At 35.2% G+C, this 24,265-nt stretch overlaps 1 protein-coding gene across 2 annotated transcripts in view; it reads right to left on the bottom strand.

Moving 5' to 3' along the window:
- The window catches only part of TBC1D23 (TBC1 domain family member 23), a gene marked incomplete at both ends in the record, with an annotated part of 32,859 nt that continues 8,594 nt past the window's right edge, over window positions 1–24,265 (bottom strand). For both annotated transcript variants that reach the window (XM_082005016.1, XM_082005015.1), the window contains 16 exons: window positions 1–82; window positions 1,310–1,504; window positions 2,633–2,768; window positions 5,638–5,726; window positions 8,862–8,906; window positions 10,028–10,170; window positions 10,841–10,950; window positions 11,629–11,671; window positions 11,885–12,055; window positions 14,702–14,794; window positions 15,831–15,953; window positions 16,758–16,861; window positions 17,805–17,848; window positions 17,961–18,085; window positions 20,237–20,360; window positions 23,436–23,640. In XM_082005016.1, the coding sequence (XP_081861142.1) occupies window positions 1–82; window positions 1,310–1,504; window positions 2,633–2,768; window positions 5,638–5,726; window positions 8,862–8,906; window positions 10,028–10,170; window positions 10,841–10,950; window positions 11,629–11,671; window positions 11,885–12,055; window positions 14,702–14,794; window positions 15,831–15,953; window positions 16,758–16,861; window positions 17,805–17,848; window positions 17,961–18,085; window positions 20,237–20,360; window positions 23,436–23,640 (1,832 nt within the window). The remainder of the gene's footprint in view (window positions 83–1,309; window positions 1,505–2,632; window positions 2,769–5,637; window positions 5,727–8,861; window positions 8,907–10,027; window positions 10,171–10,840; window positions 10,951–11,628; window positions 11,672–11,884; window positions 12,056–14,701; window positions 14,795–15,830; window positions 15,954–16,757; window positions 16,862–17,804; window positions 17,849–17,960; window positions 18,086–20,236; window positions 20,361–23,435; window positions 23,641–24,265) is intronic.

The following is a 24,265-nucleotide window of genomic DNA, read 5'->3' as shown; positions in this document are numbered from 1 at the left end:
TTAACTCTCCAAGGCATCCAGTACTTTCATGATCTGTTGTTTTATGGCTTTGGTCGCATCACCTGCATTTGGAATCAAATACCTTAAAAAAAGATTAGAAAAAGCTATCATTAATTCACTATAAAATTTTTGAGTATCAATTCCATAATTCTTGGGTTTTTTTTTCCTCTGGCACAAACTAGGAGGAAGGAGGAGGGTAACGTATTAAAATGAAAAACTACTGAGAAAATAACATTTCCTGTTTATACTATGAAACACTTTCCATTTGTGCACTTAGAACAGTTGAGGAGTACTTCACAGGCCATCCTGGGAAGGAAAGGTTCTTCATTAATTAACAATGGTATAGATCAGACAGTTCAAGATGTCTACAGATAGCACTGTCCAACTGAAGCATGGCAGTCCCGCCCGCCCACCTCCCCAATTTTTTTTTTTTTTTAGTTCCTATAGATAGCTCTAGATCATTTATTTATGATCTTTTTTCTTCTGGATTTGTTCCAATCAACAAGGTGATGCTGAAGTAATTCAACAAGCAGCAAAGTTCTCTGCAAAATTTTAATTTATCTTTGACTGACTTACTACCAAATTAATTTAATTCTAAGCAGACAACAGGCATACAACTTCCCTAGTTAGCTAGGAAACTCATCTCCCACTTCTTGTGAAAACAGAGCACCCACTGCACACAGTCCTCCCCCAAGGAAGAGGATAAGAAAATGTCCAACTGGTGTCAGCAACTTTATTAAAACAGTGCCATGAAACAACAGGCTACACCAATGGAAAAAAGCCCAATACATCCATCCCTCTGACTCTCCCCCAGTCTTAAGCATGCAAACGCTGAGCATGGCAATACCTAACTTTCAGGAACTGGGTTTCAGGGGTTTAGAGTTTTGAGGCTAGGCTCCTGTACTCCTCATACAATGTATAGGAAGAGTTAGAGGTCTCAAGAAAAGACACAACAGAAGAAAGACCACTCTCTTAAATCCCACTCTTCACAAATCCATACGTTAGGCTGCAAATAGTTGTCCACTTCATTTTCATTTAAGACATATTACAAAAAGAAAACACTTGCACACATCCCATCCTCAACAACTGTCACTGTAGACCATGGAGTTCCTCTCTGCTGGGTCTTGTAAAATTCTCTGCATTCTGCTGGCAGATCTTTTTTCTAGTTCACATTCAAACTATCTATTCCTAAATAAAAAAAACATTACTTTTTAACTCAATTCTGGGAATTACAGCATGCCCCTGATTTCCAGTTGACAGCATTCTATGTATCATTACTACTTACACCTCTGCTACTGAGATGGCTTACCTTTCAACTGCCAAAATTTCTATGCCTGAAGTATTGCTATTTCCATATTTAAAGGTGATTAGTTCGGGGTGTTTCTTCTTAGATGTGATTTTGACTACAGAGTTGAGTGCCTGTCGAGACTGTATGTAAGCCAGTCCCTTTCGCGATGGAATCTCTCTCAAACAGTACATATGAGTTGCCGTTACTAGGAGATGACTTGAAGGAAAAGAAAAATACAAATTAAATTTGCTATCGAACTAAGTATCAGCTATTTAGAAAGCTAAATTCTACAAATGAGCTATATGGAGAGACCTAGAGAAAACAGTTCTCAATCTAAGAAACAATTTTAATGCTTTTAAAATCTGTAATTTAGAAAAGTCTACAAAATACTTCAGTTTTTCCTTGAGTACTGTATCATAGCCATTTTTGAAAACAAGCATGGGATCCTCAACAGCATACAAAACCAGAATGAGCAGTTAACATCACGACCTCAACACAACAGCCACGTGTGCTATCAACAAAGATCACAACCACCAGTAATATGTGTCTCTCTCATCTTTTAATCATACCCCAACCCCATGCCTCCACCTATAGAGCGGCAACTCTACATGTGGAGCATCAGATCTAAGTTAAAAGGACATGCCGGGACTCCATGGCTGTCAATCACTGTACAAGTCCTAATGTGGAGATGCTGATGTGCTAGCTCAGTTCAAGACCCACTTTCGCCTTCTTCATTGGAGGAATGCATGTTCAACTAGTGGTCGGAATACACTAGTTGAGTTCCAACTCAGTTTGAGAAATCATACTATGACAGATTACTAATCATACACCATATAAATCTAATGTGACAATAAAATTAATAATAAAAGACAAGAACAGACCATGATGCAAGAGAAAGCCCATCAACATTTTCTGTTATCCAGATTCAATAGGATTTGTACTCTTCGGTGAAGCCAAAATACAGCAAGCATCATGTTTTGCTCTTGCAGGATTAACAAGGTCACTGAATCTTAGGGACAAGATGGGTGCATAGTACAAGACACGGAGACAAGTAGACTAGAAAAGCCAAAACCACAGGTACTTGGGTCTACCTGGTCTTAAAAATAAGCCTATGTATACTGAGAATATTTTTCTTCCTATCTTGTTTTATACTAGGTTTTGTACATAATTACTATTCTATAACACTGCAAATATAAGAATGCAAATATAGTGGTAACATTTTGTTCTAGGCTGTTTTTCACCTTCATTTCCTAGTTCAATATCAAGAATAACTTAATTGCCCAATTTTTTTTTTTTTAATGTGTATCAAGACATTTTCATTAAGCTTAGGACTAATTCCAGTACCTGGGAAACATATGTCCATTTTCCTTTACTTCATTACAGGGGAAGTTATACTTCACATCAGGTTTATTTATCCATGTTTGGATGTTGACGACCTCTTTTCGATCATCATCTGACATTGAGGAGCTATCAATTTCATCTATTTTGAAGGGAGGGGGTGAAAAGAAAAAAGAAAAGATTTTCATACAACATCAGACAACTTTTCAACTCACTTAAACCCATAGTAGCTACACTGGTTCAAACCAAGGTCCATCTAGCCATAAACAACTGTTCAGAGGGAAGAAAGAAAGAGGCATGCATATCTGATATCTCTCTTCTAATTCTCTTTCAGCAGACAACTATTTTCAGCTCAGGGGATTTATTAGGCCGGCCTGATTTGTCCATTCAGTAAAGTTTAATAGATCTCTTTTACATTAACTTGTCCAGACTTTCCTTGAAGCCATGTAAACTTTTTGCATCTACAACACAAATATCTTTTGGCAAGGAGTACCAAAAACATGTCAACTACATTCCAGGAAAGCCTCCTTCTGCGGCTTCTAGTTTCTCGTAAGTATCTGTTGATCCCTTTCCAGGCCATGCATTATTTCTGTGGGGGACTTTTCCTCCCTTAAATTGCCTGTTTCACATAACAAAAGTTCTAATATTCAGTTATGCCTGCTGTGAAAGCCACTTCACATCCTTCCTCACCCTTCTTATCCCTCTATGAACCTCTTCAAACATATTGTTTCTGAGGTAGAGGATCAAGACAGACAATATTCAATGTGTGGCTAAACCATAGGTTTATACAGTGACATAATGACCTGTTTTATTCTCTGTTCCTTTCCTCATACTTCCTAGCATTTGATTTACTTTTCTGACTGCTAATGAGCGCTTACTTACTACAAACCTACTGCTCCTGGACACAGCCAAATCAGTCTACCGTTTTGTATCTGAAACTAGAACTGTTTTTTTTTCCTATGTCTTTCTTGCCTCACATGAAATTCATACTGAATTCATACTGAATTTCATGTGCCATTTTATTGCCCAGTTACTCAGACTAGCAAAAGACACCTTCAATTCTTGAGTCTGTCTTTACCACCTCCAACAACCTCGGATCATTAGCAAAAATTGTTGCCTTTGGGTTGACCTCCTTTTCTAAGGACATTTAAGAACATATTCAACCCCAAAATTTTCAGCACAGACTTCTGTGAAACACTCAAAACTATTGCAAGTGTTATCACTTAGTTGCATAATACTGTTTTTCTGTCTAAATATGGTGATTATCTTTAGATAGTAATTTTGGTGCTACATTAGAAGAATTTAAGCAATCTATTTATCTAAAACAATGTACTATGTTAAATCCATAGAAAATACTCCCAGAAATAACTTTGAAGGACACGCCTTTAAAGTGTCTTTTTCAAAGACAGTTTTCTACACTTTGTTAAACTTTGTTAAATTTCAAAGCAATTCAGAATTCTAGCTAGACTTTTGAAAAGGTTTTCACCAAAAAAACACATTATGAAATTCAACAGAACGGAACAAAATGCATCCTCATTTCACACAATCAGAATGGTTGAGGATGGAAGGGACCTCTGGAGGTCATCTGGTCCAACTCTCCTACTTGAGCAGGGCCACCTAGAGCAGGTTCCAGTTATTATAGCTGACTGCAATTACTTACTATGAAAAACCCATTAAAACTTCACAAAAACAATTATACAGAAACAGGTTCACTTTTTCCATTCGTCTGTACCAAAACATTTATTTCACTTCCTATGTGTTGACTTTGCTTCTTCAAATCATTGCAGTGATTCTGCTTACTTATTAAGTCTAATAGTGCCTTTAAAAGCAAATGTAAATAGAAATTAGCAAACAACCATGTTTTTTAGAACAAAATATGTTCTAGACAATTTGTCTTTGAGGGCCTGGTTTTCTGAAACCACACAGACTTTGTGAAACACTATTATGGATGCCCAAAGAACTGTGCAAACTTAATTACATGGCATTTGGAGAAGTATCTTGTTAGTGTTAAAGCTTCTGCCTGATAATTTCATTTTGCTCCTTCCCAATTCTTACAGCAGACAAACCATGATCAACTGTTTGTCATCAATCTTACTTAAACAACTCCTGATTCTATGAACCTCTTTCATTAAACTTCCTAACTTATTTCTTTTGCTGGTCAAAGATTAGTCTAGTTATTTGTTTCTCACATGGAAGCTGAGTATGCCTTTTGGTCACAGAATGGTTACTTGTGAGATGATGATGGTTGGGAGTGAGGTAACACTACCAGAACAAAACCAGGACAGCAGTAGATCTGCACCATTCTAACGTTAGCACTGGTCTCAAAAAAACCCCACCACCTTTGTGAAAAGTATGGTGTTTCAATTTTTCCTGTAATTTTTCAACTAGATAAAAAAATTAAATTAAAATTGCACTTTTTTTCCTACAGCATTCTGCATGCATATTAAAGATGAATCAATTATTAATAGATTCAATCCTAAAAAGCGAAGTTCAAAACACTGGAGAGGTGTGTACACATTAGCCATGTTAAGTTTAGCTCCAACTATATTTTCAGGAATTTATATTGTTACACTGACTGCCAATACTAGAGATTCAACCTGAGATCTATCAGCCAAACTAGGTCCTTTACATTTTGCTTACTGTTGTGAGTAATAGCAGTACAATTGCAGGCTTACACATACAAGACCAGTGTAGAAAAACAGATCTTTACTACAGAAATAACAAGTGAACACAAACGATCCACTAAACCCATCTATTTCCATTTCATCCTGTTGGCTGTTTGGTGCCTACCACAAAATCTTTTTTATTTAGTCTGCTACTATGTATTTGAAAAGGATGTTTCTTTCTTGGTTGGTCCTAGACACCACCGTAACAAACACAACCAAGGGTAACAGTTAGAAAAATGTCACACTGTAAGACAAAAATGTCAAATACACTCTTATGATTTAGCCAAACTTAATAATTTTGTTTAAGTAAGCTAATCTAGGTAAGAGCAAAATCTTCTACTGTACCAGTATCGTATTCTTCTTCATCTCCGATGCTGAATACTGGTTTCACACCACGGTAGGGTTTTCCTACTCTGTCACTGCTGCTGACATGTCTGTTGGCAATGAAAAGGGCAGAAGAGGACATGGGATGGGAGAAGGAAAGTAATTTTCAAACTGATGGTATGACTCCTACAATAACATATTAGCAAAATGTGTGACATTTTGTGACAATTAGCACACAACTGTGCAACTGAGAAGGACAAGAGAATTTCATGAAGCTGCCTGCAAGGAAGCTGTGATTGACCCAACAAGCAATTTGGTTAGTGCAAGCATGTATTTCAGTTACTTGGTAAGGGTGACTGTTGTAAAAAATAAAGTAAAAAGAAATGCTTCTTTGTTTTAAAAAGAACTTCTGGTCACCTTCTCAAATGACAAAATACATTAGAGACCTGAAAACTGACAACATGCTACGAATTTTTTAGCATGAAACTGAAATATTTCTGGACAGTCAGTGCAGCACTACTAGGATGCCAAATTAGGATGGAGAAAAAAAATGAAGACTATTAACTAACATGTCTGGAAGCTCATTTTCTGGTTAATTCCTCAAAAGATAACAAAATACCTTAAGCATTTCAGAGTGGGGTTATTATAAACCATACACTATAGTGTGAACTCTGACTTCCTGTCCATTACCTTCTCCAGCATGAACCAAATCCTGAAATCTTTGGTCAAGCAATTCCTACTGCTAAAATCCCAGCATCACTGGTATTTCTGTATAGATATTGACCTCAAAAATCATACCTAAGTCTATTTCTACAGATCATATTAAATGATGCAAAACACACACAACTGAGTTTTAATGTTTGACAGTAATAGTTGCAAATCATGAGATATTTTAAAGCTCCAGCTCAGAGTACTGTTATTACATGGTCACAGCTGTCATGTTAAAAGTCCTGGCCCTCAACTGCTGAGAATACCTAAAAAATATGAGGAAACCTAAAGGTACAGAAAGCCTTTTTATTACAAAAAATACAAAAGCCTTATATTACAAAATAGGTAATTGCTGAAAAAAATAACAGTTCATGATTTTAGCCTTTAGAACTGGCAACATGTAGTAGTTTAAAAAAAAACAAAACCAAAATATGCTTGCCTCTTTCCCCCATTTCAATTTCTATAAACTCCCTCCCCATAATGTGTATTCATATTTCCTATAAAACTATAAGCCCTGGTTCCTGTTTTAAGTATATTCACAAACTCCAGTTCACATGCTACTATAGAACCAAGTTGGAGAGGCAACCTTTTTAGTAATACATAAAAGAATGTTAGTACTTATGTATTCCTGAAAGCATATTTGAAAGCTAAAAAAGAAACCTGTTTTCTATGGCTAAATTTACTAACGTAGAAAAATCAAGGAAATGTTCAACAGGAAAAAAAACCCCAAAACAACAGAAATGCATTCTACAATGAAACAAGAAATAAACATAGAAAAACATGCTCACTAGTGTTTAAGACAATAAGCATCAATGACACTGACAATTCAAGAGGGCAGTGCTTCTATATGGAGGCTTTTACATAACCAATTGAGTAAGAAGAAGCACATTTAAATAGTGTCAAATTGAATTACACGGAGAGGATTTAAGAGAAGATCTCACCGGTGTTTATAGATCAAAGTTAGTCAAGAGAAGAGAAAGTAAAAAGCTGCTTTATAAAAAGCTGGTAACATCTTAAACTAGAAATGGATTTCCTTCAATCTGCTTGAATGGAGGGCCATCATTACATTGTTACAAATTGAATGCAATTCCTTTTAGTGGCAAACCTGCAAAATGAAATATATTGGTGATAAAAACAAAGTGGATCTAATTGGATGGATGGGAAAAGAATGCCATTCCAGGTTTTTAAGAGCTGCAAATTTAAGAGGATAGTCTAGTGATCCATAGTGTGAGCAAATTTATTATTGCATCTTCCCAATGAAAGAAGATAAGCAATATGAGTGAAAGGAACAAGTAAAACAATTGAAGTATAATCTCAATATATCAAAACTTCTTGGTTACAAATACAGATTCAAGTGTCTTTCAGTTATTGAACACAGTCACCGAGTGTTTTAAGTTGGAATTTTAACAGTTTCTTACCATCTAAAATGTGATCAACAACAAGTGGGGGAAAATCCCCATGATCTTTAAGATTTCTAAATTAACAAAATATATTATGTGCTATTGGGATATTCCCACTTTTTTTTTTTTTAAAGAATGCTGGTTAACATTACTATGGGTTTTGCTCACACACCACCATTCTGCAATGCTTATGGTTAAATCCTATCTCAAATTATGTGCAAACTACTTGAAAGAAGAATTGGTCCAAAATCCTTGAAAACCCAAACAGCATTTTAAATCTTCAGTAACTCTTCCAGCACCGATCTTCACGCTTTTCAGTCTATGTGGGTCCAAAGCTACAACAGAGTTCCTGAAGTACAACCAAAGTTCCAAAGTGATTATGCACGAGCTGTTCTTCAGTTATGACAAGTAATTTCTTATAACCTCAATTCACAATCTTTATTTCTGAAATAATTATAAGGCAATAAATCTGAGACAAATGTGAAGGGACTCTACGTCTGTGTGAAACGCAGTAGTTATGTGAACAAGATGAGGGAGAGTTGCAAGGCATATTTACTTATTAACTCAGTATTTTTCTTTTCCCAGTAATGAGCACCTCTGTTTCTATCAGCGTGTTCTATCATCATGTGATGAGAAGCATAAACATTCCAGATTTCCAGATAGAATTTCCATATGGGTTCCCTGTTATATCTAAGCTCTGGTGATGCCTTATAAACTTATATGCCTATAAAAGGCCTTTTTTTAAAAGGCCTTTTCATAGTTGTAGTCTCTCTTGTTAAAACCTTAAGTCATAATTTGTTCAGTAATTGCTCCTGGTGTCTTTCACTAGTACCAGTCACTAATAAAATGTATACAGGAAATTACAAGTAAAAAAAAGTTCCATAAAGAGTAATAGTAAGGACGAGAACAGAAATAAAGCAGAAACTAAGAGAAGAAAGCACTACCTATACATTCTTTTTCTTCCTCTAGTCCCCTGACCAGTACTTGTAAAAAACAATAGCTTTAATACATTTTAAAAAATTAATATAAAAATATGTGAGCAAATTTGTCAGTGTAACCAATGCTTACAAATATTGTGATGCCATGCTAAATACAACAAAGGTGGTTTTAGTCAGACTACTTAATTATCAAGCTTACCGCTCCAGGCTTGCTCTGTCTGGCCAGGGAATATTGAAAGGTATTCTATAGCACATTGGGGCAGAGGACAGAACAAAAGAATTAAAAAAAAAAAAAGTTTAAAGGAAAAGTCTAGATAAAGAATTGAAATGCTCTATATTGGCAATGTATCTTCTTCAAGGAGGATGCTGATAAATAAAGGCAATGCTCCATGACAGCGAACCACAAGAGAAATATTTGTAAAAAATCTACTAAAAGATGCATTGCTTCCACGGCTTACATACAAACCTTACTTGAATTCTTCACACAACAAAAGCTACTACCAAGTGATATTTAAGAGCTTTTTGCCTCTAATTGTGAAATAATAATAAAAAAATCATTTTTCAACACAAAAAGAAGCAACAATCTGTACCTTTTGACTAGGTACAAGACAGTATACTAAGAACTACTGTTAGGTTAGCACATATTTTAAATCCTGCTATCAAACAAACACTAATTCTGTAAGACTCTTGTATACCAATGTCTTAGCAACATGCAACTCCAAAGGCTGCATTTTAAAGAACTCTAAAGCAGGCTATCCAATTGAAGTTTTGACAGATGAAAGCTGTTAATACCTTTACCTAGTTAAGATAAGTGTTTGGAATGATGACTTCCAATTTTGAAAGTGTCTTTTAACATGTTTGCACATTCTTGTTCCAAGCTCTACTTGAAAATACAAAAAAAATGAACAAGAGTAGCTTCTGGGTTTGAAAAGCAGCTTTACAGCGGCACTTGAAAAATCAAGATCTTCTAAAAAGTTAACCTCCACTTGACAAGATGGGGCATTAAAAAAACAAAACCAACCAACCAAAAAACCCTGTCCAGAATCCAATAAAAGTGAAATCATTCTTGACTTTCAGACTGAATACAGAACTGACATGTAAGTCAAACTAACCATGCAGTGACAAATTCTAGATAAACATTCAAGAGAAAAGGCTGCTCACACTGGCCTTGCAATACTGAGGTAGCACAGTAGGCTTACCGTGTCATGATAAAATTGTGAGGAGAGTAGGGCTAGGAAATCTAAAAGCTGAAACTGGAAGATAACTTTTTTCCTAATTAGCACAGTCTTCCTATTTACCAAGTAGCCACCTGAAATGGGAAGTCATTCCTCACTCCTAATTCACAGTGAGATATAAATGATGTACCTGTCTACTGGAGTAGATGTATTTTCAATAAAACTAATGACTTTTTCTTTCACGTTCACAGATTTAGTCTTCAAAGCGACCGTCATTTTATTCACCAGGGACTTTACTCCTTTTCCATCACTTGAACCATTAGGAGAATCACCCTGTAAAAGTAACTCCTCTCAGGATTAATCATATAAAAATAATGTTATTTCATCTCTAGTTTGTTAAGAAAGAAAATAGACTACAAAATAGTAATGTACTTTTTGATACTCATTAGAACATTAATTACAGCCTTAAGTATTCTTTGAGAGTTCTATCAAATGATGGCAACGATAGGTGTCTGAGGTAAAGATGATCCAATAATGCAAGCTTAACAAATATTATTACTGAGCATTCTCCTACGAAAATCTAGAGGAAGAAATTCTATTAATGATAAATTGTATCCAAATTAAAAGCCAAATTCTACACACAACATATCAGCTGTAGAAAAGAGACAATTTTGAGCTTTCCCATGAAACTGTATGCCAGTTTTATAATAATTTATTCCCCAATTGAAAAAGAGCCAGGAAAAGATTTATCCATTACATAAATTCTGCTGGAGAATGACTACAGCAAGTCCTTTTCTACAAGTTCTTCCTCTCAAGAGGATTAAAAATGTTTAGGTCACCTCCAACTAGACAGTGAATATAGTTTGAAATTAAACACCCAACTGAAAACAATCATGACTTGCAGTAACGCATTTTACAGAACTGAATGAGGAATATGAAGAAAAAATTCAGTACACCTGGGGCTCCCATCCCACTATACCACCTGAGCTGAAAGTTCACTTACATCAACAGAGGAATTTATGCTACTTCTTGAGCCTGACGTACTAGCAATCCAGTGGCCATATCCATTTTCTGGTCCTTCCACATTGATATCTGCTAAGTGCTGCTGAAGGGCTGTTAAGAGGTCATTAAAAAACATTCAGAACTACACTGCAATTAGTCTGTTGGTGAAAATACTGCACATCCAAGACTAATCAGTAAAAATTTTTGCTCCAAATTATTTTCTTTCAGTAGTACAAAGGCATTAGGAGAATCTTTATTTTAGTAAAGAAATAAATGTTAAAATACAGCAGCAACTAAAAATAAATCACTGCTTCGATCCTAAAGATAGCTGTTATGACACTGCACATATTGACTAGTAATGCCTCTATATTCATATTGTAGCACAGATCTCTCCACTGTTGTAGAGCTTGATTGATTCCAGCAACATAAACTGTACAATCATGAACTGATGATTTAAGAAAACATGACAATTAATGACAATTATGAAGTACCATCTTCATACAGACCTGCAATCTACAGAGGCTAAACATCAAGAATGACAAGTTAGAAGAAAGAGGGAATTGCCCCACTTCCTGTATTAATTTTTCACCATTCAGAAACATGGGTAAGCCGTAACAGTTAACCACAAAAGTGCAAGTGCACAATGTTGACTCACACAGAACAAAAACCTGACAAATGAGACATATTTGCTATTCATTTAGCTGATTTCTAGCCAAAGCCTAATAAAAATAGCAACAGCATTAAGGTACCAAGTTTTCTCAAGCCAAAGCTCATTATTAATAAGCTTACCCATAAATCCTCCTTTGGCAATGCTTACATACTCTTTGTTTTTCTGCAATAGAAAATACATTTTTAATTGAAGTATCTGTGGAATTAGTTTTGCAAGCACGGTAATGAAACATTGGTTAATTTCATAAAAACTGTAAACTTGAGTAATGTAAAAAACAGTTAAGATTTTAAGGGGAAAATATTTTGCCATTTAATATCAATGATGTGTGCAAACACTTTATTTCAGCTATTAAAATCAACAGCAATTTAATTGTACCTGTAAAAAGTGTGCTAGCACCATGTTCATATACATATCTTCTTCTTCCCTGCCACTTCCCATGAAGCAGAGATGTTCCCCACCAGCTATGGAGCCAGACTCAATAGACTGTTTTTGTGCTTCCAATAGGGATTTTACAGACTGTGCAAATTCTGATGGGTTTTGAAGCATCTGTGGAACAAACAAGCAAAAAGTGCTGTTTGACACCAACATACTATAACACAACTTGTGAAAAGATACAAACTTTGAAAACGGTTATAATTTGTTGAGCACAAATAAGGCAACATCATCACTGTAGAAGACACACACACAAAAAAAAGACAGGCTGACCCAGACCTCATGTTATGTAAGAGCACTAAGAATGGTCCTCTTCTTCCTCACTCCACCTTGCTCTCCCCAGGAAAGAAATGCAGCTAAAATTTGTTAGTTTATTTTTGCAGACACCAAATAATAGTAGAGAAAGTTTTTAAAACTTTCATGTTGCATTAAGTTGGCAATATGGCAGAGGGGCTGATTTCCATATTTACATATGCTTGAGCACAACACGTTCAAACATTGCAGTTTTGAAAACCTTTAAATACCTAGAATTTCCAGGTGCCAGTAAGGTCCTCCTCTTGTTGTTTCCCTGCTAAGCTTTTCCTCCTTTACTTCTCAAGATTTGGAAAAAAAATTATAATCAGGAGTACAAAGGAGATACCTGGGATTCTTAATACTCTCAAAAACATAAGGCTGTGGTCTCCTGAAGGCCTATTGTGCATACAAAAACAATGAGCTGCTACATGAAAGATATGGAGAAATGACAACTTTCTAAACACAGATGAAATTTTAACCTGCTTTTGTGGGGAAGGCACTTATTTAAAATAAGAAGGAAATATTGACCTGTAACTGGATTGAGGTGGGGGGGGAATTCTCATTATCTAGCCTTTACACTTGATTAAATGATGAAGTACAAAGTAACACGTACACAACCTAGACAGACTAGCCATCAGTAAGTCAACTTGAATTTTAACTGCAGTTTTTCTAGAGCCAAATGCTGTTGCTTTATTACGTAGGTGCTAAATTTCACAACTTCCTCTACCTAATGACTACCTATGAACGAGATGGATTCCCAAGTGCTTTCCCCATTGCCTCTCCTTAAAGTAAATTGTGTGTATTCCACACATACATACGTAAAAAATGCACTCAAGTTCCATCAATGGCTTATCATCTCAAAGATTATTCCTTACATGTTTTCCTGGCATTAATGTTCTAAAAACAGAGACGAGCCTGGTGACATTCATCCATCATGGTTCATGAAGGACCTCAACCATACCAACTGACACACACTACAGAAGTTAATTCCAATACATAACTTAAATACATACGAACTAATCACATTCAATGTAATTGTCTTCTTTCTAATGGACTTCTTTTTCATGTATTACTAGGTTTTTAATAATTTATAATGCTTAGTCCTACTTTATTGAATACGATGTTCAATTAAGGCTGGCAGAAGGACACCCACATACCATGGGGAAAGTTTTTTCTTAAATAATTGTTTTAATCTAGGTTAAAACCCAGAACACTGTATCATAGAATCATAGTATCATTTAGGTTGGGGAAAAAAAAAAAATCATTTAGGTCTCAAGATCATCAAGTCCAACTGTTAACCAATCACTGCCAAGTATGCCACTAAGCCATGTCCCTAAGTGCCATGTCTATACATCTTTTAAATACCTCCAGGGATGGTGACTCCACCACTTCCCTGGGCAGCCTGTTCCAATGCTTGACAACCCTCTCGGTGAAGAAATTTTTCCTAATATCCAATCTAAACCTGCCCTGGTGCAACTTGAGGCCATTTCCTCTTGTCCTATCAATTGCTACTTGGGAGAAGAGACCAACACCCACCTCGCTACAACCCCCTTTCAGGTAGTTGTAGAGAGCACTAAGATCTCCCCTCAGCCTCCTTTTCTCTCCTGTATAATTATACTTCACAGGATCACAAGAATCACATTACTTGTGCAAATAATACTGAATAATACTTCATTTTAATCACAGAGGTAAAGATAATAGATGCAGGACTGAGTTTCTTAACCAAGAAAGGTAAAAAAAACCTTTTATGGGGTATATACATAGAAATCATTCCATGTAGCATCTGTAGACTGCTTGAAGTGAAATAATGGAGCGTTAATCTAGAAGGGAAGAATACACTGTGAGCCAGCTGAAGCCCAAGTGATTTGTGGAAAAAAGGTCAAAGAAAAATAAGACTGAGTGTCCAGTTAGGAATTCGTAATCAAATGGAAACTACAGCAAGACCTTCACTGAAGTAATTAGTGCATAGTACACCTCAGTCCCAAAATTAATGCACTTCCTCTCTCATATTGTACTGCGAAAATTTTAAAGGAGCAACCAAATCCTTTTCAAGACGTATGCTCCTTACAAGCAGGCTGTAATAAGACTGGCTGGGGAGGAAAAAAAAAAAAGCTATTTGTTACAATTTATGGCACCTTTCTTTAGAAATTATGATGCTAAAAAGAGATTTCTCCTACAAACAATGTCTAGGTCTTTAGCCTGTATGGGTTTCCAGTTCTAAGCAACGAACAGGAAGTCTGGAATCCCAAATTCTAGTGTCATTAAGGACTAAACTTCTCAGCAAAACGATGGTTCCAATCCCCTTCAGAGAAGTTAACTTTTGAAACTTTATCACATAGCTAGACACTGCAGTCCACAGACTAGAGTCTAAACTAAGGATAATTTATTTTTCAAGACAGACATTTCTCTCTCCTTCTATTTAACTTAGGATTCAAAAACCAGTAAAGAAACAAAAAGCATACGAACCAAATCAGAGTCTAAATGAAATGCTGTTGATAAATGTCCAGCATTGTATTGCTCTGCAGGACGACAATCCACTACAAAGAACCTTACTCCTTCCTGAAAGAGAAAGATTTTTGCCCATTACAAAATTTTAAAATTGTATAATTATTGATAGGAAATACATCATCCAATTATATTTTAATACTAATTCCAATACTACAGGAACCCCTCAAAGGGGCTAACAACTATTGCAAAATCTTATTTCATTTGATTAATCTGAACTTCTACAGCTACCAACAGTATTCCAATAGTGATTTCCCATTAATACATCAGCTTGCACATTGGAAAGGATCACCCAAGTGCAATATTCACAGTGTAACTATTTCAACTCTACTGAGAGGAAGTCTAGTGAGTATGAGGGCACACATCAACATGACATCAGAAGTGACAACTTTGAAATCCCAATCCAACAGTCCATTACTACTTGCCACAGCACAGAAGAATAGCTTTATATCCCACCGACTTAAACAGGATAGAAAGAGATGCTTAACTTTACTTGGACTAGGGAAAAAAAAAGTATGCATGATGAAACTGGGGCCTGGAAACTACTACAAAAAGCTAGTAATCAATAAAAAACACTGTAATCTAGCTACACCATTATCCATATATTGGTCTTAAATACTTCTAAGTGAAGTCCCTGCATCTAAGTACATCTGTAATTAACTACTACAGAAATAGCTTGAATAATTTTTTTGTTTGTTTAAACATTTCATTGACAAGTGAAAGACATTTTATAATGGCATACTTGTCAAAGGTACTGAGCAGTGGGTTTTAAATTTTCCTCTACAATAGCTACCTTTGGAAAGGAATTCAAATTAGTGAGATATTACTTTAAGCTCACACTCCGCAGATTCAAATCAGCTATATTAAGCTCTCCTGCGCTGTAGCTCTAGTTGCTACAGCACAAATGCATTGCAGTCAGAAGATCATTTACAAGGGAGACAACTTCAAGACAAGAATACTTTTTCCTGAAATAGCAAATATTCATGTGTTGTTAGCACTTAAAAATATTTGTGATACACAAAGTAGTAAGTGATTCTTCTCCTTTGCTATAAAATTGGGGAAGAAAAAAAGAGGAATTCAGTATACTGACGCCTTGTTGCTGATTTGCTTGAAGAATCTCAGACACAGAAACTGCTAGACAGAGAGCCTGGCTCAAGTCTGTGTCATCATCCTTGAGGCCCAGCAAGCTGCTGCCAAAAAGACTGTGGTTGTCCTAATAAGGCAAGAGGGGAAAAAAAAATTAACTAAACCCATTGCCTTTAGATGCGAAGGGTTAAAGTAAAACTATATCCACCATGTCACAAACATTAAGCCCGATACACACATATCTTCTCCACATAGTCATCAAATTTTTGATCAACTGAAATTCTTTCTGAAAATGATGGCAAGGCTTGAACTTGCATTACAAACATGATTGTTCACCACTCTGACCACGGCAACATGATGAAATACCTCTGGGTTTTGTTTTTCGGTTGCATTTTTTTGTGAGCTTGTTTTTTTTTCCCCAAAAAATCTCACATACCTGCCTACACACACCAGAGAAATTACATACAAGCCAAAGGCAATGACTCTCAAGTACTTTTGTTTCACAAATTCACTGAAGTCAGATACCTTAAGTAAGGAAGAACTGCAAGATCAGTGCAGGTGATGACAGCTTTATCTCTAGTAACCGACTTTTTCCTGTTTGCTGTTGCAAGTACAGCTAGGACTGCTATGCAGTCTACTACAATGCAATTGTGTCAGTATGGCATTTTTGCTTCATCAGTTCTTACAAGAACCTGGTTTGCAAAACAAGGTAATCAGTCATGAAGCGAGAATATTGCAGGGAAGCGTCTCTCTAACATGTTTCGTTAATTAACATTGTTATTTTTCAAAGATCCTAACAATAAACACCACCATAATAAGAACATGCAAAAATGTTTAAAAAACCATCACAATGAAATCTTCGAAGTTACTGTCAGCAGGAGCTTAAAAAGTCACCAAAAAGCAAAGAATTTCAAAATTACTTTGTTATTACCTTCCTGAAAGAAGCTGGAGTTTTGCTACAGTAATATTGTGCCAAAGAGAAGAGATCTTCTATATCCTCTAAATCGAGATTGGCTGGTGAAGTTTCTAAGGATTCTGAGATACACAAACAACATAAGTGCACTTTCATTTCAGACATAGAAAAGAAGTACCATAGATCTTTTCACATCATAAAATAACTTATTTTTAATAAGGCATAACACAATTGAGTTTATTGATTAAACATAAATATTGATTCACTCTCCAGGTGGAAAGGGAAGATACAGGAAGTATTCCTTATCCATTGGAAACCTATGCTATTTGCTGAAAGTTCAAAACTTCTACACAAATTACTTTTTACCACACTCTTACTTCTGTATTGTTCTAGCTTTCAGTTGCAATACTAAGTCATCTGCCTTTTTTAAAGAGGGCTGACCAATAGAATACTCTAAAACAGAGTACTTAATCAGTAGTACTATTATATGTCCAGGATGGTACAAGGGTGTAGTTCTGCAGTATGTGGCAAAGACGTAAAATTCCAAGCACCTCCATTTTTAACTACTAGGAGATTATTAATTATATTGTATTATGCAATGTAAAAAAACACAAAGACAGAAGAAATAGGCTCACAAGAAATTTAGTGTAATTTCTATAAAAACAGAAGAGGGTAAGACAAGAATAATGAATTGGGCTCCAATCAAGTGCATACAACGATAATAATCTGTAAAATGCAACAAGTGCAGTAGATTTAAAGAAGGATTTGAAAGCTGCTGCTTTGGGCTTAGAAACATGGTGATTGTTTCACGTACTCCAAACTGAAGTATAAAACTAGGTGTGTGAGTGCTGAAAGGAAACACAAGAAAGAATGTTAAGGACAGGGCAAATGTGATGCAGCAAAAGCACAGTAAGAAGGGAATTAGTGGGTAGAGGGGATTCATTAATGAGAAAAATCACAGAGAAATAATTAAATAATTCAGGCATTTAGTCATTAAAAATAATCAATGGGGTTTATGCTATATGGTAAATATTTCACCAGCAGCAATATAAGAGAAGTACTTACTTATCATTTCTTCTTTATCGGATTCTTGTGCTAAGATAACGTCTCTGAAAACAGTAAAATCACGGCATAGATTAAGTCAGTAAAACCGAAATGAAACAAAAGTGGATTAAAACTGTGTCAGCAAGGAATGTCCCAAGCAATTTACTATACACTTACTTTGCATTGACAAGGATGATTAACATCAAGAAATAAATAAAGAATGGATCTGCTTGTTGTAGATATCCATCCCATATTGCTTGAGTGACTTCAGCTGAACAGTAATATGAGAAGAGGCTTCCAAGCTAAAAATTTGGAAAATAGTGTGAGAAAAAAAGCAATAGCCAGGAACAATCTTATCAAGACAACATTTTTAACAAAGAGACGAGATATCTAAAGGAAAATAAAAACGACAAAATTATGTTAAAACATACATTTGCACCATGTATTGAAGGATGGATCTACCCTCAAAAGCAAGTTTTATGGAAACAGTGAAGTAATACTACAGATTATCTGTGAACAAATATGCCCAGTGTGAAGGCAAACTCAGCTGTACATTGTCAGCCTTGCAAATTCAACCAGGGATAACAAAATCAGGCTGGAATACTGTTTTGCTCATGGCCACTGCTAAATACCATTTATACCAACAAGAGAATATATTTAAGCAACTAGCTTAGCAAAAAGGACTTTGAAAGGATTCTGTAAACAACATTATTCTTATTTTTCACAGTAGAACCAAGCTATTGGAACATGGCTGCACATTAGTTTGACAAGATCTCTTACTTAACATTACGATGCTTTATGGCTGATTAATTAAACATTTGGAAGCAACAGAAAACTTTCATTACCATTTAACAAACTGTTTGCCTGTTCTCATGTTCCCATTTAAAAACACATCCTTTCTGAAATGCAAAATTCAAAGGGGATAAAAGAAAAGGTAGGAACTTCTTTTCATACGTGCCAGATAATATTTGCAATCACACCTAACTCAAATGCATACGAGCTGGCTTCACTGGGGTCTTACTGAACTTGTTGGTGCATAAAAACTCTGTCTCAAAAGAGCTACAGCTTTCAAAAGCTCAGTATCTGTTTTTAAACACTATCATGGAATATTTCAGCACTTCCTAGTACATTTTTATAACAAAAGGTAAAAAGATCTATCAAATTGAGTCAAACGCAACTGATGACAAAATGTCCCTGAACGAGGCGATGGCAGGTCTCTGAATGCTACTTATGTATTTCTACACATGAGAAATACCTCTGCATAGACTAAAATTTTTTCACAGAATAAACAAGGAATTTTAATGTTAATCTTGTAATATAAAATGAGGATTAAGATTTTTTCCTAAGACTGTACACCAGAAACCATGACATGGAGGACTGGCAGCTACAGTAGCTCATTTCTTTACCTCCTTTCAAAGTGAAGATTTTTTCCTAGTGAGTCACTAAACTTTCAAAAACAACTTCAAAGAAGTTTATATTTACTAAGGAAAATTACATCTATAAAAAAAGGGAGATTCAGTAATAAAAAAAGAGCTATTCTTCTTTTGAATATGACTGGCAAAAGGCAGATTTTGGGAATATGGAAATTTTTCCTGGATACATTTTAATTTAAAATTGGTAGCAGTCTAAAAAAAAAAAATGTTAAAAAAACCCACAACAAATAGAGACATCACAGTTTAATAATTCAGTCTTCTTTCTTTAACTGAAAGTAACAGAGGCAAGGCCAATGAGTATGAAAGAGCAGCCTAGAAGCGTTCAAGGGTCAAAGTTGTCTTTATTAATTAACAGACTTTCCCTCTGCAAGCACTGTAACATGATTTTGTATTGCATATACTAAGTAGCATTGAAACATGAGAATTTTGCTGCTTTATGTTGTAGTGCCGCTCCACAAACTTTATTAAAAAAATGATTGAGGTAATCATCTTTATAACTACCCCCAACTCAAGGCAGTTTTGAAGTTAAGGTGAGGAGGAAATGACCAATTCTAGAAGACCTGTAAAATATATGTGCCTAAATTCTAAAAGGCATAGCACTGTATGAGGCAAACAGATCTATTAGCATGGAGATTTTTAAAACGATTAGTAATTTGACTTTACAGGACCCGTTAGGCTGATGTTTATCCATATCTGCAACCACACAGCTGCCCACTATGAAAACAAACATCATGGCTTCTTACTTTTTGTCAGTTGCTCGCATTCTTACTTGTTCCAAGTAGTTCCTAATGTCGGTGGCTCAATTAACAACCAGTACAATAAAAACGTGATGTGAACAGGATCTCATACCTTATGTTAAGGAACTGAAGACAAAAAGCCCACACTGTATTAAAACATGCAATTTATTTCTATATATGCATGTCTAATCTCTTGTACTACTCTTCCATAAACTGGCAATGTGTACTTAAATTTTAACAGAAATTTATTTTTCATTATGTTTCCCTACTTTCACTTTATTACCCAGTTGAGTGCATATGAGTCTGGAGTCATCTTCTTAGTATCAAGAAAGGAGCAGAGTTCAGGCTCATGGTACTGAAGAAGAAGTCTAAATAGATGAAATGGTCTTCCCTTCATAAAACAATCCCTAAAAAGTAGCAGTGAAAATAATCATAAACTCCCCATAATATTCCAGTTGTCAGACTTACAGTAACAATTCTTTATTAGTGTGATGATGTAATTGCCTATATTGTTCTTTTAATTCACAGGATCTGATTATGAAGTCAACTTGCCTCAATAGTTAAAAAAACCCAGCCACACACAAAACAACAAAATCCCCACAAACACTGAAAACCCCACTATATTAATAAGGCAAGAGAAAGAACAAAATACTGCCAATACTTGATAAAGTATATAATACAGAAGTATTTAAAACAGATTTAAATATCAAAACAAGGCTAGCATGATATCAATGTCGTTAACTAAAAATAGAATTTTAAAAATATAAATAATTCTAATATGGCACCCAAAGAAAAATTAAAATACGCTTACTTCAGACATGAATAACAATTAAATGTCAATTCATCAAGCAGGAATTAAAGAGGAATTTAAAATGAAGAAAGAGTTCTTTGAAGACATTAGGAACAAGTCTCATGTGTTTAAAAACTTAGGTAAACTTACATGAAACTTGACACACAGCTCTCCAAACACAATTATCAACCTAACTTTCTTAAACAAGGGTATGTCCATGGTGGTGAAATGGAAACATTTCACAAATTATACGTGGGGATTCTTTTTTCAAATTGTCACAAGAACTCTGACTTTCCATTAACAGGATAAAAAGTGTGAAGAGAAGAAAAATATTCTATTAATGAATTTAGCTAAGAATCCAGACTTGCAAATTACTTTCTGTTTGAATGGTTAATATGGTCAATTATTCCAGTCAGTCAGTCATTCTTTACCACCGTTTAACACTAAGAATGGATATATACCCAACAATAACTTTAAAAAGAATCTTTCCACATTTCTACTGACAGTGGCACAACCTTGTTTAGGCATTTTTCTTAACTGTTTTTCTCAGTAATTTTTTACTTCTGGTACCTGTGGTAGTAATAAACCCTTGTTAAATACCCAGTTTAAATAAAAACCCAACCAAACAAAACCCAACCAACGAACCATCACCACGTCCCCAAAACAACAAAACCCCCACTTATCAAGAATTGTGAATTCCTGTACCTATCCACTACTTCCTAGGCTAGAAGCCCCATGGAAGCAGCAGGCTCAGCCATTGGAAGGACTGGCAAAAAACAAAAGCAAAGCAAAAATAATTATAAGAAAGGTTTAGCTAAACAGAAATAAATTGCCCTGGAAACAAACCTACATTTTGCTTTAGAAAAGGATGGTTTGTTGTTGGGGTTTTTTTGTTTGTTTGGTTGTTTTTTTCCTTTGGGTTTTTTTTTTTTGTTTTAACCAAAAGAGGAGCTATTTTCTACCTTCTGTTAGAGGTAACACTGATGTGATGTAAGCAGATGTAATTCACTTTCCTCACGTGGTCCCTGGGATGAGACACACTTCTATTATCCACTTCCAGCTTTTTAATTAGTTTACTACCTTGCAAGCTCTCACAGAAATCACTGCGTATCTGAGATGGTGCTTTCTTCTATTTATGGCCCAAAGAAAGAATAATAATGACCTAGGACTTCCACATTAGCTTTTGGTTAATTCTGTATAGTTCAGAAAACTCACCATTTTAGAAGAAAGGCAGGAGGAAATGAAAGATAGGTATCCACAGGATACTTTATACCAAAAATCTTGAGCAACAGTGTTTCCAAGGAAAAAAGATCAAAACCTCCCTCATCTAAAATAGCCTATTGTGATTTTTTTTCCCCCCTCATTCTTCCTTTGGCTTGCTAGAGATGCTCTTTCAAACAAAACCAACAAGATATAATGCAGTTCAAAAGATTATGTTGTACGTTTCCCTCTCCTGTTGTCAATATTTTGTTAGAATAAAATCCCAATAAATATTTCATGATAGATGCAAAACATGAGAAAATTTAAATAAAAAGTGTATGATTTAAAAGACAAAAATAGCAAAAAAAGTTAAAAGTGAAACTTTTATCAAATAGTAATAATGGTCCAGCAGTCAAACATCAAATCAAGACCAAATTGACCTAAGTTGAGATTTGAAAGTCTACTATAAATTGCCTTTCTACGCCTTTCACTCTCCCATTGGAAAAAAAAGGAGGGGGAGAGGAAAGATAAAACCATCGACATCTCATCAAAACATCACATAGGTTCTTACAGAGGAACTCAAATACTACAAATACTAGACACTCTGAAAGCCTTCTGTGGCTGAAAGTACATCAGTTATGTGACTGTAATGCCACTACCTGCAACATTTCAGAGACATCAACAGTATTTTAAATCAGAAACAGACACAAGCTGAGTCAAGTGACAGGACCAATAAATGTTTCCTGCCACAACACCAAACATGCACTTTTCATATTATGGACACAGCAGCTGGGCCAGAAACTCCTCTCCAGGGAATCAGACTAAGAACTTTGATTACAAACTATCCATATATTATCTCACAAGGTCTTAATCGGAAGACCCTGTAGCCTTGCTGGAGTATTATGGTGCTACTCCAACATAAATAAAAAAATATCTTAGTAAGACCACCGATATAACAGCATGAAAAGCTCCAATTTAATATTTTTTATTTTAAAAAAGTATCTAACAATTTAAAAGAAAAATAATTTCAGTCCCAACTCAGCAGAATACAGGGAAAATATCAACTACTTCTAAAGAGATTTTGAGACTTAATTAGTGCTTATGAAGTACTTTGAAGTGACAGGTATAGAAGCATTTTAGATATAAAAAAATGTGAGGAAAGGAAAGAAAAAATGCTTTCACATGACATATGTGAATTAGATAGTTCCTAAACAAATATTTTTGATACTGCATGAAATGACAGATGCTCTTTAAAAGACACATAGAGTCTACATCAGTCACATGCTAACTCTTTACATCTTAAACCAACTCGATCATCTCCTGGACTTCAAACCAACAGGTATTGAAAGATGATTCAATTTATTATCTTATGAAGGAATCTGACAACTTCGCTACAAACAGTGCTACTCTTGCTGAAACCAACTTGCACATCCTTTCAGAAAATAATTTAATGCCAATAAAAATAGTGCACTGGCAAAAGAAAGAGTTTTACCTTGGAATGAATTTATTCATGATAGCATAAAAGCAGTTGTACAAATCGCTGCGTGGCAAACGAAGGTGCACCAGAGGTTTGAGTAGATGTATCCAGCCAAGGTAAGAAGTGTATTTAACATTGCGTGATTTACAATAAAAAGTAATAACAGACTCAATATCCAGAAGTAATACTGACTTCTCCTCTTCTGGTGCTGACAACAGGTCTGAAATAGGTACAGCGATGTAAAACATATTAACGGTCTTTCAAAGAAATTGCACGAGATTATTTCATAGTACAATTGCACCAATAAGGACTGCTAAAAAAAAAAAAAACAACAAAAAGTGACAAACGAAAAGCTAGCAGCTTGCATTAAATGTTTGCAGAAATGTATCCAAAAAAGCATCAAACTACAAGTGATTTTATAACCCCAGTAGGATAAGGCATTTAAAAATAATTTAAATATCACAACAGGATTAAAGAAGTTTGGGTTTTCCAGGATCTGTAGGAAACAAAGAGGTAGATTCTTTTAATGCACAGAATGCCCCTCTTCCATTCCTATTTGATATGCTCAGCACATAACTTATGCTGAACTCCACAACAAATTCATCTGAATTTCAACACAGATCAACCCACAATGCATACCTCCAATTCCTCAGAAGCCCTCTGAGTTTATGAAAATCAGTAGTTTGAAATCAGCTAGGTGTACAGACTTAAATTTTAGTATTAACATATAAATCACATTTTTAATCTCTACTTCAAAATAATTTTCCTAACAGAAAAGCTATCATTTACAAGATAATACTTTAAACTTCCATGACATCACCCATCTCAGAGTCAGAGTACAGATA

The sequence above is a fragment of the Phaethon aethereus genome, assembly GCF_964289735.1.
Source record: "Phaethon aethereus genome assembly, chromosome: 1".
NCBI classification, from domain to species: domain Eukaryota; kingdom Metazoa; phylum Chordata; class Aves; order Phaethontiformes; family Phaethontidae; genus Phaethon; species Phaethon aethereus.
This window is presented reverse-complemented; position numbering and strand designations above follow the sequence as displayed.